Genomic DNA, 15,760 nt, shown 5'->3' with positions numbered 1-15,760 from the left:
CGTGGTTATAAAAGCACTATCCCGTACTAAAGGTCTACGCATCCTCAAAGAAAACTTGATTTCTTTTTGTTTTATTATCAGTGTTCTTCCACCTGTGGCGAAGCGTACATGAGAAGAGCCGTGAAATGTCTGGGACGAAACAACCAAAAAAGCACAGATGAAAGATGTAGGAAATCCTGGACAGTGAAACCCGAAGATACACGAAAATGTTTCTTGCCGAAATGTAAGAAGAATGAAACTTTGCTTACTTTTGTCATTTCCGAGCAAAAAGTTTCACATTCAGTCATTAAGCAAGAAAAAGGATTTATGAATGATTATACAATTCGTTACATGAAGTAATAATATCATTTTCGACTTTATGTCACCAGGTGCTCCAAGATCGTGTAGGGATGTTCAGATACAACAGGGAAAACAGGATGATGCTGAATTTAACATCACAATCAACTCCAAAAGAATTCAGGTACATAAAACAAATCGAACGAGAATGATTCTCTTAAACTATTCAGGGTTATTCTTCATCCCATAGCAGGGGGTACAAAGCTTGACCCAGTGTTTTCATCCCGTCATGTAAAGAATCCATACTCGATCTGCACTCCCATTGATTTACGTAATCTCTTACTACGAAATTATTGATGTTTTTGCGACAATCTTTTCAAGGTGTATTGCTATGGAATGTTAACTGATAATCCAAAAGAGTTCATCACGCTGCGATCGGGACCTCGGCATAATTTTGCCGAATATTACCATCGAAGGTAGGGTCGGTCTACCTTCGTTCTTATTCATCTTCATGTTGAAATATACCCTTTTCATTTCTTGAGTACACTCAATGCACACGTCGAAAACAATCTTTCTGCACGTTGAAACAATTTCATTCGATTGAAAAGGACGGTTTCAATGAATGGAAAGCATAATCAATTTATGGATAGAGTATATTCAATGAAAATAAAGGGTGAACTTGACACAAAATGCTTCGAATGCACTTTTTATTTTCATTAAATGTACTAGCTATTTGCTTGAATATTGAGTCTTTATTGAAATCATTCTTCTGCTTTGCTATCTCCATCATAAAAGTATCGCTTTTAAAACTTGAACTTCCTTTTTCAAACAACTGAAAGGTTATTTTTGTGGACTTCGTTGAGCACCGCTCTCTTCAAATCTCGTTTCACATATGTTTCAGTTTGAGAAATCCTGCTAAATGTCCCTATAATGGCGCCAGACGAGATGACTGCCCTCATTGTGTTCCTGGTTTGCTTGATGAGTCGGGAGGAACATATTTTTCAAAGGTTCGCCTCGATCTCCGTCGAATGTCAGTCATTGGTAAGTAGTCTTTTGTGACAAATAACAGATGACAAGTGATGTACTTTTTCAATCATATGTTGTTTGAGGCATTTTGAGCACAAGTTATGAGGAGGCATGGCGCAGGAATACTTGTAGCCATGAAAGGACTTTACTTTTATTTCTCTCAGGTAAGGATTTCACCTTTGCTGTGAAGCGTGGCAAACGTGCGCCAAACTATGGCACGGCTGGTGATTGTTACAGCAAATCTCAGTGTCCTCAGGTTCGTGTATTTTTCGTTTGATTTGCGGCGTTACAGGTTGGCGTCATCTTTAAATGAATCATCGCACATTTCATTTCCATGTTTATCGACTTGTTAATGCCCCGTTCAGCTTTCTTGCGTAAGAACTCGTGCGCAAATTTTGTTTTTGAGACAGTTGAAAGTGCAAACATTATATTGAATAAACTAAACTTCGTTATATTTGAAATCCATTTTCGGTTATGGCAAGTGGTTTTCGAAGATTCTTTTGTAATATAAAATTCGTGTATGATTTCAAGCGTCTCTGATAAAAGATTTTTGACTCCCCCAATCATTTTATTTCATAACAATCTTGTATTAGAGAAATTTAGCAAACACGACGTATCGCCTTGAAAATAACGTAACATATTGACGTTGATATATATGTATATAGACGAGCGAACGTCTGCCACAATAAATTGTCGGGAATGGAATATTTGCGCCGTCACCTATTTTGCTTTTGTCATTCAGTTTCCGACATAAATCGTCCCTATGCCCTATTCCGATTTTTTTGGAATTTTCTATCGCCCATTTTGAGACAAAATTTTACCTGTGCCGTTTGGTGGATATTTCGATTGCGTTTTGTTACTTTCATGGCGACGCATATTAGCTTCAGTCGGATGATGGTGTCGTTCGTCTTCATTGACGACCATTTATATAGCAAATTTTGTTTGGTGCGCGAGAAATTTTGGCTGGTGGAAATGGGGTCTCGTGTGCGCGAGCTGCCTTGAGACGATGTCAAAATACAATCTAGTGTCAGAATCTTCGTCAGCATTGAAAAACGACAGGGCAGGACCGTAAAAGAGCGACTTCAACAAATTATAAAATTGTTTTGATTCGGTCGCGTGAAAAAGTTCTCGTTGAGATACTCAAGCAGCTCCCATATTTCTCAGGGTATAATTGGTACAAGGGGGCACTTTTAAGAAAACTTCATTTTCCTGTTGTTTCTTCGACAAAAATCATTTTATTCATCTTCTTTTTTCTGCTACATCAGGGTCGTTTTAGTATCGACTTAACCAACACTGGTATTTCAATATCACCGGAAGTGACGTGGAAATCATACGGTTACTATTTGTCAAAAGTCATAAGTATCAATAAGGTATTTTTGTATTTCTGGAATTTTTCAATGTATTTTTGTGCGCCACCGCAAACTTTTTGTCTTGTTTAGGGAAGACAAATCGTAACTGGAATGTGCGGCGGTTATTGCGGTGTATGCAGGCCTTTTCAAACTCTAAGAGTTGTTGTCCTATAACACGGGGTAAGATTTCAAAGCTTTATGAGTAGGAAGACCGGAAGTACTTACATTAGTTGTGTGCCAATCATCATGCATTGCTTGCGTTTGTTGATATTCATTTGGGAGTCACTGTATTTTACGCTGACTCCGAAAATTTGACATTTCCGCTTTAACAAGTAACAATAAAATAATTGTAGAATCACATACATATGAAAGTTGCGAATGCAAAGGATTAAGTCACAAAATAATCATGCTGGTTGGTGTTTATAAGAATGACCGATTACGCGCGCATTGCATGATGGTTAGCTAAGCAATCACTCTCTTATTTGCTGCGGATTTCCAGTATAAATTTTTTTATTCTATTGTAGGGTGGTGTTCTTACTTCCCGCCGCAAAAATTATTTCGAATATAATTATATACATAGGCTTTTAAATAGATTATGTAAATAATGTAACATATTTATAAGGCGTTTTTCAATCAGTTGATATTTTAGTTTGTTTATAATTCTTTACGAGTTATGTTTTTACGAGTTACATAACGCATGTGTATTATACTTAGAAAAGCACTTTATTTAATATTTTTCAAGATATATACGTTTTCTTATATATGTAAATGCTGTAACACTAACTAGACGATGTTTCAATTTGAGTAATGGCTAACATGATTTTTGATGTTCTAATTTAACTACTGTCTGTTCAAGTTTATGATAGCAAGTTCTAAGAAATCGATTCCGTAAACAATACGAGCTTTTCTCGCGTGTAGAGCTGTTTTTCTTTTTCAGAAAAAATTTACATTTTTCTCGTCGATCCCACACAATGCGAAAGTCAGCTGCACCAAAATGGCGGCATCAAATTAAACTTTATATGTGAAGCCGAGCTCAACATTGAGCTCTGCTCTTAAAATATGTGAATAAGGATAATAGAAATGATAATAGTACTAAAAATGATAAAAGAAAACTAGTTGCTGTGAAAATATTTTTTTCTTCATGAGAAAAACAATAAACGAAGAAGCGTTTTCAAATAAAAATGAGTTTGCTAAAAAATTTACAAAGCATTAGAAGCCTGATTGACCACATAGTCACAAATTCTCCTGAAAAAATATCTGAATCAGGAGTTATTTACACAGGTATTAGTGACCATGATATGATTTTTGCAATTAGGAAAACTTCCATACCAAAAAGTAAAAACATCATTGAAATAAGAAACATGAAAAACTTTAATGAGAAAAAGTTTCTTGATGAACTCAGGGAGCAACCATGGGATTCTGTATATTTCTTCCCCCATGATACTAATGCTATGTGGGAAATGTGGAAAGGTCTATTCCTTGAGATTTTTGACAAATATGCACCCATTCAAAATAAAAAGATTCGAGGAAAAAATCTTCCATGGATGACAAGGGACATAAAAGAACTGGCTGTGTTACAGGAAAAGCAGTAATAAAGTAAATATTAAACTAAAATACGCAAAAAAAGAGTACTACTCTTCAAAGATTGTTGGTCAAAAACAAAACCCTAAACAGGCCTGGAGAACTTAACAATTTATTGGGAAAACAAAAGAAAGAAACAGTTATAAATAAATTGATTATCAATGACAATACTTTTACAACCTCAGAAAGCATAGCAGAGGGCCTTAATACATATTTTTCTAATATTGGCCCAAAACTTGCTGAAGAAATAGACAACACAAAAACTAATTTTGAAAATTATATAAATACAACTAAATCAGAGTTTGCTGCCTTTCGGCCAACTACTGTCCATAATGTGTACCATCTCATTTGTGGACTTTCGGCAAATAAGGCAACAGGTTGTGATGGAATATCATGTAAAATTTTAAAACTAGTTGCACCTGTCATATCTGAAACATTAACCTATATTTTCAATCAGTGCATAACTTTGTCTGTCTTCCCAGATGAATGGAAAACAGCAAGAATTATACCTCTTTACAAAAATGGACACCGTAACTTGCCTGGAAACTATAGACAAATTTCAATTCTCCCAGTCGTCAGTAAAATCATTGAACGTATACTTTACGATCAACTCTACAACTACTTTTCTAAATCTGAAATCCTAAGTGATTGTCAATTTGGTTTCAGAAAATCACATTCATCAACAACTGCCTTAATTGACTGTACGAATGATTGGTACACAAACATGGATAAAAGGCTGCTCAACCTTGTAGTCCAAATTGATCTAAAACAGGCTTTTGATACTGTTGATCACAAAATTTTATTAAGAAAACTTGAGTTGTATGGAATTAAAGGACAAGCCTACAACCTAATTGAATCCTATCTGTCAAAGCGAACTCAAAGATGCCAAATCAAAAATTTTATTTCATCTCAACAACTCGTCTCCTGTGGAGTTCCCCAGGGCTCTATTTTAGGTCCGTTATTTATCTTAATATATATAAATGACTTACCCTCATGCTTAGAGCAATGTTTGCTGATGATACTAGCATAACTGCTTCAAATAATGATATAGTTGAACTAGAAAAGATAGTAAACTCTGACTTGAATAATCTTGAAAAGTGGTTGATAGCAAACAAACTTAGTTTGAATTCAACCAAGACAGAATATTTGATCATAGGCTCGAAACAAATGATCAAGAATGTTTTTACTTCTAATTTGCATATTGCAATTGGCAATTACGTTATAAAGAGAATTTATGAGTACGAAAGTTTGGGTTTAATAATTGACCAACACTTATCTTGGAGGAGTAACACTGATAAAATTTGCAAAAAAGTAGCAGCCGGTATCTCCGCCCTTAGAAAATTAAAGCAATACACAGACAAACAAACACTTATCTCTATTTATAATGCCCTGGTACATCCTTACTTCACATATTGCTGTGAAGTTTGGGGTGTATTGGGGAAACTCAGTCAAAGACTACAAAACTTCAAAATAGAGCTGCAAAATTATCATAAGCATGGGCATTGATGTCGATTATTGTAACGCATTACAAGAATTGAAGTGGGAACCTCTTGAAATACTTAGAAAAAGCTAAAAGCAAAGCTGATGTTTAAATTATTAAAAAATGCTGGACCAAATTCACTTACTAGACTGTTTACCTATAAAAAAGACATCACTGATTACAATCTACGCAATATTACAAGTTGTTTAAATGTTCCTATGCCTAGTACTAACTCCTTGAAGAAAAGCTTTGCGTATGATGGGGCTTCTGTTTGGAATTCAATTCCAGCAGAAATCAGAAATAGCAAAAGCGTGTCACTTTTTCAAAAGAAAATTGCTGCTTGCATTTTATGATTTAGTTTAACATGTAACTGATGGAATAAACTAAACTCTGTAAATATTTAAACTTCTCTTCTGTAGATAATTTATTTCTTAGTAAATTTTGTAATTGTTTTTGAACAAAAGCACGCCCCTTGTGGAAATCAACCCCAGTTGACAAGGCCAGCGTGTCAAAATAAAGATTTTCATTCATTCATTCATTCAAGACAGTGTCACCTTTGCCAAATTGTGTAAATTTTTACATATTTGGATTTCAAAGTCAGGAGCTAATGTCGGATTTGAATGCTCGTATTCGTTACCAACTTGTTTTTAAATAACCGATATATGAAAATCGACCGTTAGTTCATGTCGATTTCGAGAATATGGGCACTTGAAGTAAAAGCAGGCGAAATTCTCAGAGCAGGCGTTTGCATGTATTTCAACAATATATTTCTTGTATCAAAATGAACTATTTTTCCATAATTTATATAAATGTATTAAATACGTTAACGACCAGAACTAAAAGATGTAATGAAAGTACAGAAAATCGACAATCACATCCTAGACAATTTTATAGTCGTAAGACAATCTTCAAGCAACTAAGTGCCAGCCTTATTGCGTAATCGTTAAAACAACCACGACAAAGCTAAAAGTGACACCTAAACAGCAAAAAATGCGAAAGTTCGAAACGCACAGTTCGAATGAGAATGCTTTTGTATAAATTATAAAAATAATTTGCAAGACTACCTAGCAAGTATATAAGTGTACGTATTTTTACCAAAATTTACCCCCGCCACTAGTAATGAATTTTAATACAATTATTAATTAATGCATGTTATGTCAACCCTGGTGATCAAAATCCTATTCACAAGACATAAACTAACCCGGGTTTAACCCAGGTTAGAATTGATCCGGGTTTTACCCAGGTTTATTTTTTTGCGCGTAAACACCCCTAACCAAGGTTTAACCTAGGTTAAACTCAACCCAACTTTTGATGTGGGTTAAATTTAACCCAGGTTAAACCTTTGTTACTGGTGTTTACACGCAAAAAAATTAACCAGGGTTGAACCCGGGTTAGTTTTTGTCGTGTGAGAAAGGCTCAATAAAGAACTATCGACCCATGTAAAGTAATGAAAGAGGTTTTTGGATTCGTGGTTTACTGTATAGATTCCAGTTTCTCCATTTATTCTATGCTGTTGGACTCGATGCGTCCCAACAAAACCTTAGATTTGTATGTCCAATGAGCAGTTTTAGATCGGCTAATCATAATGAACACGAGATTCTCAAATTCCCAAATAATAAGAAAACAATACCTTGCATGAGTCGATTGTTATGAAAGCCGTCTGCATTTGTCCAAAGAATACAATGAGCCGAAGATATTCACCCTTTCCTGGATTTTTGAAGACAACGTTCTTTTAGAGGTTTTTCTTACAAAAACAAACGATTTCAAACCCATTAGTTTGAACACGAATATATCATCAAAACAAGTGATATTATAAACTGCGAAAAACTTGGGGTGAAAATCTTCGACGGAGCGTCACAATTTCCAGGACAAATGCAATCAACCAAGCTGAATTTATTCATCAACTGAGTTCGGCAGTTCAAGAATTGCTAGTTTGTCCGTCATGAAAAGTTTCATGACTCGAGTTGTTCTTAAGTATATGTTTTTCGGCATCCTTTTCGTTATCTTTTGACATTTCCTTGAACGAGGCCCTTTTTCGTTGTTTAACATCATCTTGACAACATCGCTGTGTACTACAGTCGTTCTGTACGTCATCGCCACAGTCCAGGATACACTCCTCAAGTTCGATATTTTGAGCTAAGGGATCATCGACAAATTCGGGCTGGATAGTTGTCGAATGAATTCCTTCGTTATGAAAAAAAGTCTTCACTTTGTTCGCTAAAGCCATGTAGTCGTCCTTCGAACGACATTTAATGTGTGCGGAAGCTGAAATACGAGTTACGAATCATTGAGAAAATGCTTGTGTCAAATTACACTAATGCGAAAGATTTGTTAACATTAGCGTTTGGTCTACATTATAGTAAACACCACACAAAAAGAAAATTCCACACGAGATAAATTAATATAGGTGCTAAATGTATGAATTCTCGACCAGTCTCATAAAGCCCAATGCAATTGGCCCTATTTTGATGCAATAATCTGGGCCATCTTTAAACTTCTTTACACGAATAGTGTAACTGAGGAGTGGGTGAAACTGATGACGCTACATTTCAATGCTAATTTGAGATTAGGTTTTTGAATTCAAGAGACGATACACCTTTTTCAAAGCATCAGCGATATCATTCTACACACAACACTTAGCAAATTACTCTGTGTTTAACAAACTGGATTCATTCATGTAGAATTCATAAAAAATGTCTCGGGGGAAATTTTATTTGTATTGCGTTGATATGATACATCTGCGCATCATTGCGCATTCCATACGCATATCAACAATGGACGTGGACGTCGGTTCGCGTTACGATCAAATCAGCCAAAATGTTGTTTTACGGAAATCAAAAAAAAAAGCGAAACGCGAATTCTCAAACATTTGTCACAGTGGGAAGTGTTTTTACCCAAGCTATGACGCAAAGAAAATATCTTTCGGCTATTTTCTTGAAAAACAGTAGCACCTACGTAAAACTTTTGCGTAATTAGGGAACGTCCTTGAACTCCTTGTTCATTAGTGGCGCCGATACGATTTACGTATCACCCATACTAATATTTTTGAATTTTACAAATAATGACAAGTCTTGAAAATATTTTTTGGGGGTGGGGTGGGGGGAGGGAGTGTGCAATTGTTGCCGTTGCTAGCGTCAATACTAGTCGTCTAACCTTAACCATAACCTGTTGGGTTGCTTACGCTAAATAAAAAATTTCTTAGAAATATCATCGCAGTGAGAACGAGTGTCGCATGCAGTTGCTTGATCTTCAAACTTTTTCATTAAATATTATGCACATCGTCCCTGTTGAAAATTACCACGACAAAGCATGCGAGAGACTAAGTCTAGATGAGCCTAGAAGACCACAATGTGGCTACAGTGAATGTATATACTGACCGATAATTTTATCTCCAGCAAGTTGCCAAACATGAAATTCGTGTAAGTCTAAAACACCTTCAACCTGTTCGAGCAACCTTTCCTGTATTTCTTGAATCTTGATGTGAGTGGGAACCGTCTGCATCAAGATCAACGCGGACTCCTTTAGCAGCGGCAGTGAAGACCTCATGATGATCACAACCATCACCAAACTCAAGACAGGATCAACGTATAGGGTCCAATCTCCCTTTCCAAATTTGATACACAAAGCACTCGCAATGACGATGACTGAACCAATGGCGTCCCCGAGCACGTGCAGGTACACCGCCCGCATGTTCATTTGTGCACTCATGGTCACCTGACTTTCGTTCAGCGCATGTCTTTCCGGATCCAAGGGTGTGTTGTCTGGAGCATCGAAGGAAGCCTCCTGAACGACCACTACAAAAAAAATAGGTAGATACTAGAACAAAAACTTACGACAAATTTAGATCGAGGCACAGAAAAGTGGTTAATTCAAAAATACTAAAGTTTTTTTTCATGAATAAAATGCAAGCATCTTTTCAACACGGTAGTAATTCACCATCAAGTGGAAAGTACTAGCCTAGTTTCGTGCTCCCTGTTCATGTCGACTGTTATTTCGAAACGTTTATAACGCTTTTATAAAAACTTGACAACTTTCAATGTCGCGAGCTTGATTTCCACGTTATTTCGTACTTTTCATTTTACCTTGGCATTTTTGAATTGTCAATGTTAGCTGTCAGCTGGAAAATTAGTCAACGAGAACAACCAATTTTAACCTCGTTGATTTTGGTTACAGTTAATGACCAAAAAACGGCACGGTTTTCTACAGTAAAGGTACTTACAGTGCCTGAAACTATATTGGAATGTAATGGCAGTAGCCTAGCAAGAGTCGTCCCTAAAACGTTACTTCGGGATTGAGGGGTGTGTTTTTCATACATCAAATTGTGCCAGATTGATTTCCCTTTAAAGCAATTCACTTTTGAAAGAAATCAGTCGGGTACAACTTAACATATAAATTAACACCCTCCAAGTAATGCTCTAGGAGTGGGCTCAAACCCGAAAAGGAAAAACCAGCTGCTCTCCAAACCTGTTGCAAACTTTTGCATTTCCTTGGCATCCTTCAAGAATGAATTACCGAATTCATCTTCACTACTATGATCGAGGTCATTGTTTTCAACAGTTGCTTTGTTGTCAAATATCACCTCTTCATTTTGGGAGACTGTAGCACCATCAACATTGCTTGTTTCACCATGGCTTTTAGTATCTCCATGGTAATGGACATGATCCAATGTTCCTCCATGACCATGAGAATGGCCTGATGTTCCACCATGGGCATGACCATGGGCATGACCATGGGCATGACCATGGCCATGAAACATAAAAAGGCCAATCACATTTACAAATAGACCAATACCACCAACAATAAGGATAAGAAGCGGATTGCTGATCTCCTCAATTTTCACTATACGTTTTAGAGCTTCCACAAAGATCGTAAAACAAAGTGCAATCAAGAAAACAGAATTTATGAGAGCACCCAAGACCTCTGCTCTTTGCCAGCCAAATGTGTTGCGATAAGTGTAATCAGACTTTCTGGAATACCGCAAGGCAAAGAAACCAACTACAAGGGAGATAACATCCGACAGCATGTGAAAGGAGTCAGCTATAAGCGCAACTGAACTAGTGACATAGCCAACTATAATTTCTACCAGAAAGAAACTTCCTGTGAGGACAAGCATCGTGAGAAGGCTACATGTCTTTGTGTTGCGAAGAACTCTCTTTCTTGGTTTTACCATACTCCCCTTAATTGATCAATCCTGAAAAGAGCATAACACAACAATGCAAGACTCCGTGACAATATAATTATCAAGAAAACTTGCTGAACCACTTTTAAGATTGACAACCACAAACAATAGATTTTCATTTATAAATTCCTGATGTAAAGATTACACTATCTTGTGCAAAAGGATTTTCAAAAAGGAATTCTTGGCTAAAAAAATCAGTATGTACGAATAAGCTTAAAATGTTCTCAATAGCAAAGAAATTCTACATCTGAAAAGGTGCACATTCATTTGATTTCATGGGGATGACAAATACCAATGTACCTACCTATACGATTTCAATGTCCAAACAGCAATTACAACAGATGATGGATCTAGGATAAGTCAAAATACATATCAATGCAAATCTAATCTAAAATTCTCAACCAATAGCTTTGTCGTAAAGGTATTTTGAATAATAAAATGTGTGGCTATATAATGTAATTTGCCTGATATATATATACAACTGAATTGCGATGAGTATCACAATTGCAAGTAGCTATAAATTGCACATCACAGATGCAAATACATGGAATTGCATTGAATATCACATTTGCAAATGGCAATGAATTGCTTCGAGTTTTACAATTGTAAATATTTTTGTTAGATATCCATTGAGAAGATCGCCAGTTAAGCATAAGACAATGAGAATTCGAAACATTTAGTAAACTCCTGCATTGAAATCATTGAACCGAAGCGACCAAACGGATCGAATGAATTTAAAAATAGTAACGTACGGTGAGGCCGACAAGAAATGAAGAGCGATATCGCCAGTGTTGATTTAATATTTCGTTACTGCCGGCATATATTTCAACTGCGGTCGAGCTGTTGACGTTCTCATAATGAATTTTATCGAATTTTTTGAAAACAATATTTGAATTCCGAGCGTCAACTCGTCAAACGAGCCCGGCCTACCATATTTCAGTGTAGAAATCGACTTAAGGACTTAAGATCATCCTACTTCAATCATCGTAAATTATCTCTTGTTGGCAACACTTACATAGTTTCACAGCAATTGAACAGCGAAGCTAAATGTCTCATTCATTTAAGTGCGCATAGGCACAAGCAATTCCTTTATCGACAAAAGCAAATTCAATGTCATTGCGAAATCTCATGGACAGACCAAAACAAACCCACATTACGTACAAAAAACACAAAATTTCTCAGGTTCAAATCATATGAATATATTCACTTGCCCTCTCTCATTCCAAGTCCTCCGGTCGCAATCACGACGAGCGCACACAGAGCTCTAACTTTTTGAAAAACGTTAGTTCGTGACGACTAGGGCCGGTGCTTCTTGCACATTACAATGAATAATCCGTAGGAGTCTTCAATGTGCACTGTGCATCATGGTCTCACGGTGCTGTATGTTAATTTAATTACCAGCAAAGTTTAGCCATTTCGATGTTCCTATTGGTCAGAAACACTGAAGGCAGGATTGAAAAATATGCCTGCCGTCATTGTGGTCACGTGTAATAAGATATTATTGAACTTCATTCGCAAAATCTCATTTCAAGTTCATCCGATCGTGATTCACAAGAGCCTACAGAGCTCTTGCTTTCCAAATAGCGTTTTTTCGTGACGATTAAGTCAGTGCATCATTGACATTATTTTTGAATAATGTAGACCATTTAAGTTATGCTACACTGTGGCGTATACACGCCCCTCGGAGCTGCGGTTAGCCGGATCAGCGTTCCTATTGGTCAGAAAAGGCAGTCGAACGGCTGCCGTCATGGTAATCACTTGAAATACGATATGCTTCACATGCAAAATTTGAATGCAGTGACAGTGACCCTGCTGTTTGCTCCCCACCTTCATAATGATTTGATGAAATAATTTAACTTTTATCTTTTCTCTTATAGAAGTAATCTCGGCGAGAAAACAATATTTGCCCTATGATGCAACGACGTATAATATGCAAGGTATTTGTGGTACAGCCAGCCCCCAAGTTCGTTGGTGTTACGTAAATATATCGATGATTTTAATCTCACTGTAAAAGATTTCTAAATGTATAAATACTGCTAATGATGCGAAATTTACATAGCACGACCAATCTTGCGGACCGACCAGCATTACAGTAGGTAAAGCTTTACCGTGTAATATACAGCCATATTTCAATGTGTTTCGTGCTTATTCCCACTACCCCCTATTTTGCAAAGATTGACCCCCACAAAACGACCAGAGTGCATTCTGAGCACAGTGCAAAGTGCGAAGATATCCGGCTTGTAGTTTAACACAGCCTGTCGTAACCGCGTACAAATATTCGCATGGCGTAACAATGGCGAAGTAAGTCATTGTATATTACAAACTTTAGTAAAGATCAGATCATCAAGTTAACTCCTTAAAACTTTAATGTTGAAACATCGATTTTTACCATAGCTTACGGCGGGAGGGGTGAACATTTACGTTTCGTGACTGAACGTAATGGTGTGGAGTTAAGCTTGTGTTGGCCTTGAAACATTGTCTTGACGTATGTCCGGCTTTCGAATCACAAAGAATGCACCCTGGAATAACGTACGACTGTACGAGTAGTATTTTATTTAAAATCATCTACAAAGAACAGAGGAAACAGATTATGCTGATTACTAATTTTACTCGTACGCGCGTGATTAAAACAAGCACGTGTACGTGACACAGTAAAGTTTCAAATAATGAGATAACCTCACTTCTCTATATAATGACTTCTTTTTGAAATAAATTATTTTTTTATGAGGAATGAAAAAACCACGAGCAATAAATTGTGATATTTACAAAGAGTGTTGAAGCAAAAACACTTTTTACGAAGGTTATTTTTGTACAAATTACAACGTAATTTACGAACATGAAATTTGATCCCATTCATAGTTTATAACAAAACCTCAAGCTTGAAGGTTTGCCTGTTTGCATGTAATATGAAGTTTTATTTATCAACCAATTTTATTTCCAAACGTCAAAGAAATCATTGATTATAATCCAAGTACTTTTCCAATTAAAAAATGAAGCTAAACTGCGTAGTCAGTTATCTGATGTACGGTGGCCGGTACGGGTCACCAGAAAAATAATTTAGAAAACATAACAAACAATAAGAAAACATCACTCAAAATCATACTACACATTTCAAAATACTCACTACACATTTCAAAATACTCACTACACATTTCAAAGTTCTCGCTACACATTTCAAAATACTCGCTATACGTTTCAAAATACTCACTACATATTCGTCCCAGTCTTACCCTGGTCTGGCCTGCCCACGGTCGTCATTAGTTTACATATACGAAATTGACGTGATGGCAGAAAGCTAATATAAATATACGCTTCCGATATTACTAACAGTTCAGTACGCGTAAGGATATTTTGATACTATTGTGGCGATATGTTGTCTATGTGGAATTCGGCACATAGACAAACATGTCGCCACAATAGCATCAAAATATGCGATACGCGTACATGAACTATTAGTAATATTTCTTCCAGGGATTTCTTGGTCTTGGTTAGACAACACAACATGAGTGGTCAATCTACAGATTACATGTAATTGTATTTGTATTGGTGATATTCGACAATCATTAGTTTAACTAATGCACTTATTGACGTGACTGGTATTGAAGTTCTAAATTTATTGCTTTTACTCGAAATTACCGAACTTTTCATTTTCTTTGGCGTTTCTTGTGCAACAAATTATAGCACTATGTGTAAATTTCCTCTTTGGTTTCCTTGCTATTTTTGTAACGCATCACACAAGTACGTACACGACATAGCGAATGCAAATTCATATACTCAAATTTTTGCTATTAAAGTACGGACATGTGTCGAAAGCCACTGCAAATACAGTTGCTGGCGATATGTAGATCCTCTACTAATGTTGTTGCCCGACCAAGTCCAGCAAAACCCTGGAAGAATTTCTGATTAGAGTTCAGCCAATATTTTCATGCTATTATCCCAATATCCCATTTTAGTGCAGCTGTTAATGACAAAAAAAACCACCTAACCTTTCACTTTGATGATACAAGTATGAAACGTTCTCACATTCTTACTATGCCTAGAAACACAAAATTTTGATATAGGGCCAGCCCATATTTTACATTTAAAACGAGTTCTGCGAATGTCGTGTTTGATGACATCGTCGCTATTAAAAAAAAAATAAAGTTCAGAGAATTCTGCAATTTCCCTGTATATTCTTATACAACAGCTAAAGACGATAGAAAAACTATATTACAACTTTTGCTTTTGAGCAATACATTCTGAAATATTCTACATTAAAAGTGTTTTAAAAGTGTTGACTCAGCACTTTTGTTTAATGTTATTGCTCTTTCTTAAATACATTGGAAAAGCGCCTAACGAAGAACAGTAATATTAAAATGATTTTAATGCCCTCATGTTATTGACAATCACCCCCACAATTACACAAACGAGTACAAACTAAGTGTGCTTTGACGCATTTACAACGACTAGAAAGTTGAATGTTAGCATGTCATGAAAGTTGACAATGGAGAAGCTAAAGAATTCCACATTTGGAAAGAAGATATGTCAAAGGATCATCCACAGTTTCTGTATTGGACCAGAGTTTTGGAACTAGAATTACTCTGTTTACAACTAGTGCGATCATTTAGAGAAGCTAATTTCTCCTTATACTTCCAGTCAATTAAGCAACTTGTCCCGTGGATGTTTGCTTTGGACAATGTTAATTATGCAAGATGGCTTTCTGTCCATATCCGTGATATGTCGGAGCTTCCATTCAAACATCCTGACGTCTTTAACCAGTTCTCTAAGGGCTCATTTGTGGTGCATAAAACGAAGAAACAGTTTTCAGCTATAGCATTAGATCATGCTCACGAGCAAGTTAATGCAGTGGTAAAGGGAGAAGGTGGTGCT

At 36.4% G+C, this 15,760-nt stretch overlaps 2 protein-coding genes across 7 annotated transcripts in view; one reads left to right on the top strand and one right to left on the bottom strand.

Annotated features, from left to right (window-relative positions):
* Nucleotides 1-3,491, top strand: part of LOC124434196 (A disintegrin and metalloproteinase with thrombospondin motifs 9-like) — a 51,496-nt gene extending 48,005 nt beyond the window's left edge. For all 5 annotated transcript variants that reach the window (XM_046984076.1, XM_046984075.1, XM_046984077.1 and 2 more), the window contains 8 exons: nt 82-223; nt 369-460; nt 658-752; nt 1,178-1,317; nt 1,467-1,558; nt 2,568-2,672; nt 2,742-2,831; nt 3,176-3,491. In XM_046984076.1, the coding sequence (XP_046840032.1) occupies nt 82-223; nt 369-460; nt 658-752; nt 1,178-1,317; nt 1,467-1,558; nt 2,568-2,672; nt 2,742-2,825 (750 nt within the window). In that variant the 3' untranslated portion in view covers nt 2,826-2,831; nt 3,176-3,491. The remainder of the gene's footprint in view (nt 1-81; nt 224-368; nt 461-657; nt 753-1,177; nt 1,318-1,466; nt 1,559-2,567; nt 2,673-2,741; nt 2,832-3,175) is intronic.
* A 2,965-nt stretch (nt 3,492-6,456) lies between these two features.
* On the bottom strand, nt 6,457-12,231 carry LOC124434851 (zinc transporter 1-like). 2 transcript variants are annotated; one of them, XM_046984774.1, is made up of 5 exons: nt 12,103-12,231; nt 11,196-11,241; nt 10,177-10,903; nt 9,090-9,506; nt 6,457-7,977 (listed from the first exon to the last, which is right to left on the bottom strand). In XM_046984774.1, the coding sequence occupies exons 3-5, from the start codon at nt 10,880-10,882 to the stop codon at nt 7,631-7,633; spliced, it is 1,470 nt and encodes a 489-aa protein (XP_046840730.1). In that variant the 5' UTR covers nt 10,883-10,903; nt 11,196-11,241; nt 12,103-12,231; the 3' UTR covers nt 6,457-7,630. The 2 variants fall into 2 exon arrangements, with proteins under 2 accessions (XP_046840730.1, XP_046840729.1); XM_046984773.1 differs by lacking the exon at nt 12,103-12,231 and adding an exon at nt 11,907-12,099.
* Between the last annotated feature and the right edge of the window lie 3,529 nt (nt 12,232-15,760).

Source organism: Xenia sp. Carnegie-2017, unplaced genomic scaffold (genome assembly GCF_021976095.1).
Source record: "Xenia sp. Carnegie-2017 unplaced genomic scaffold, XeniaSp_v1 HiC_scaffold_14, whole genome shotgun sequence".
NCBI classification, from domain to species: domain Eukaryota; kingdom Metazoa; phylum Cnidaria; class Anthozoa; order Malacalcyonacea; family Xeniidae; genus Xenia; species Xenia sp. Carnegie-2017.
This window is presented reverse-complemented; position numbering and strand designations above follow the sequence as displayed.